This window comes from Wasmannia auropunctata, unplaced genomic scaffold (assembly GCF_000956235.1).
Source record: "Wasmannia auropunctata unplaced genomic scaffold, wasmannia.A_1.0 LD324706.1, whole genome shotgun sequence".
Lineage (NCBI taxonomy): Eukaryota > Metazoa > Arthropoda > Insecta > Hymenoptera > Formicidae > Wasmannia > Wasmannia auropunctata.
Window position 1 is genome coordinate 1 of NW_012038184.1, and position 1,222 is coordinate 1,222.

General features: G+C 30.0%; 1 protein-coding gene across 1 annotated transcript; it reads left to right on the plus strand.

Moving 5' to 3' along the window:
• Positions 1-146: 146 nt before the first annotated feature.
• Positions 147-1,217, plus strand: LOC105460306 (tsukushin-like; the record flags this gene model as incomplete). Its single annotated transcript, XM_011706748.1, has 1 exon — positions 147-1,217. A coding segment is annotated over exon 1 (1,068 nt), but the record flags the coding sequence as incomplete, so codon positions are not given.
• Between the last annotated feature and the right edge of the window lie 5 nt (positions 1,218-1,222).

Consider the following 1,222-nt stretch of genomic DNA (forward strand, 5'->3'; position numbering starts at 1 on the left):
TCAGACGTGTGCTCTTCCGATCTATTTACTAAAGAATCACCTTAAGTATTAATTAGTATAATTAAATTATCGTTATATTTTATTTTAAAGTCATTTTTTTTGGTTACATTTCTAAAACAAACAATTTATATTATATTTACAGATTAGCCATGCAGTTTATCGTTTTATATATAATCGTCATCTTGTTTTCACAATTGTCAACTTGCTGGTCCACACAAGGAATAGACAACGATGGCTACAATGTTTCTAATGTCGTAGAATTTCCATCAAATTACGTGAACGAGTCAATGCGATATCTCTGTGAAGATGACACAATTTCTTTAAACTTCTCAAATGCAGTAATCTCTGAGATCAATCAAAATTTTATCAGTAGTTCTATAATTACTTGCCTCAATCTCATGGATAATAATATTGGGACCATTGGTAATGGCACTTTCGACAAACTTCCAAATTTAACTCATTTATTTCTTTCGAACAATAAACTCGAAAGAGTAGATCAACTCTTTAATTTTGGAAGTCACAATAAGTTACAAGTTCTTATTATGAATGAGGCAATAAATCCACGCTACTGCGGTTATGGTAATTATAAAACTATTTCCGGTGAATATCCCAATATAGAAATTTTGTCTCTCCGTAAAAATTGCTTGGATGATTTGCAGTCTTCGCGGTTTTCATTTCCTAAATTGAAGATACTAGATCTCTCTGAAAACCGCATAACAGGAACCAATTTTGTAGAATTCCTACCGAATAGCTTATACTTTCTCGATCTTCATAAAAATTCACTTAGATCTTTGGATTTAAGGAAAAGAACCAACAAATTGTTTGCATTGAACTTAAATAACAATCATTTTAATTCCATTAGAAATTTTGGGGGAAAATTTTATAGGAGTCTAACAGTGGTTGATTTAAAAGATCTACAATATCTTTCGGTTTCCGAAAATGAGATTGATAATATCGACTCAAATGCTTTTCAAGACAATAACGAACTGCTCTACTTGAATTTATCCTCAAATTACATAAAATATTTACATCCAAAGACATTTGCAAATTTGCAGTATTTAAAAACGCTCGATTTAAGTAACAACAAACTTGAAGAGTTTCCACAAATCTCAAATAAAATAGAAGTCAATGTTTTATATATTAATCACAATAACATAAAGAAAATAATCTCATACAATTTTGTGCAAATGCCGAAATTGACGAAATTGTTAATGGGAAAGAA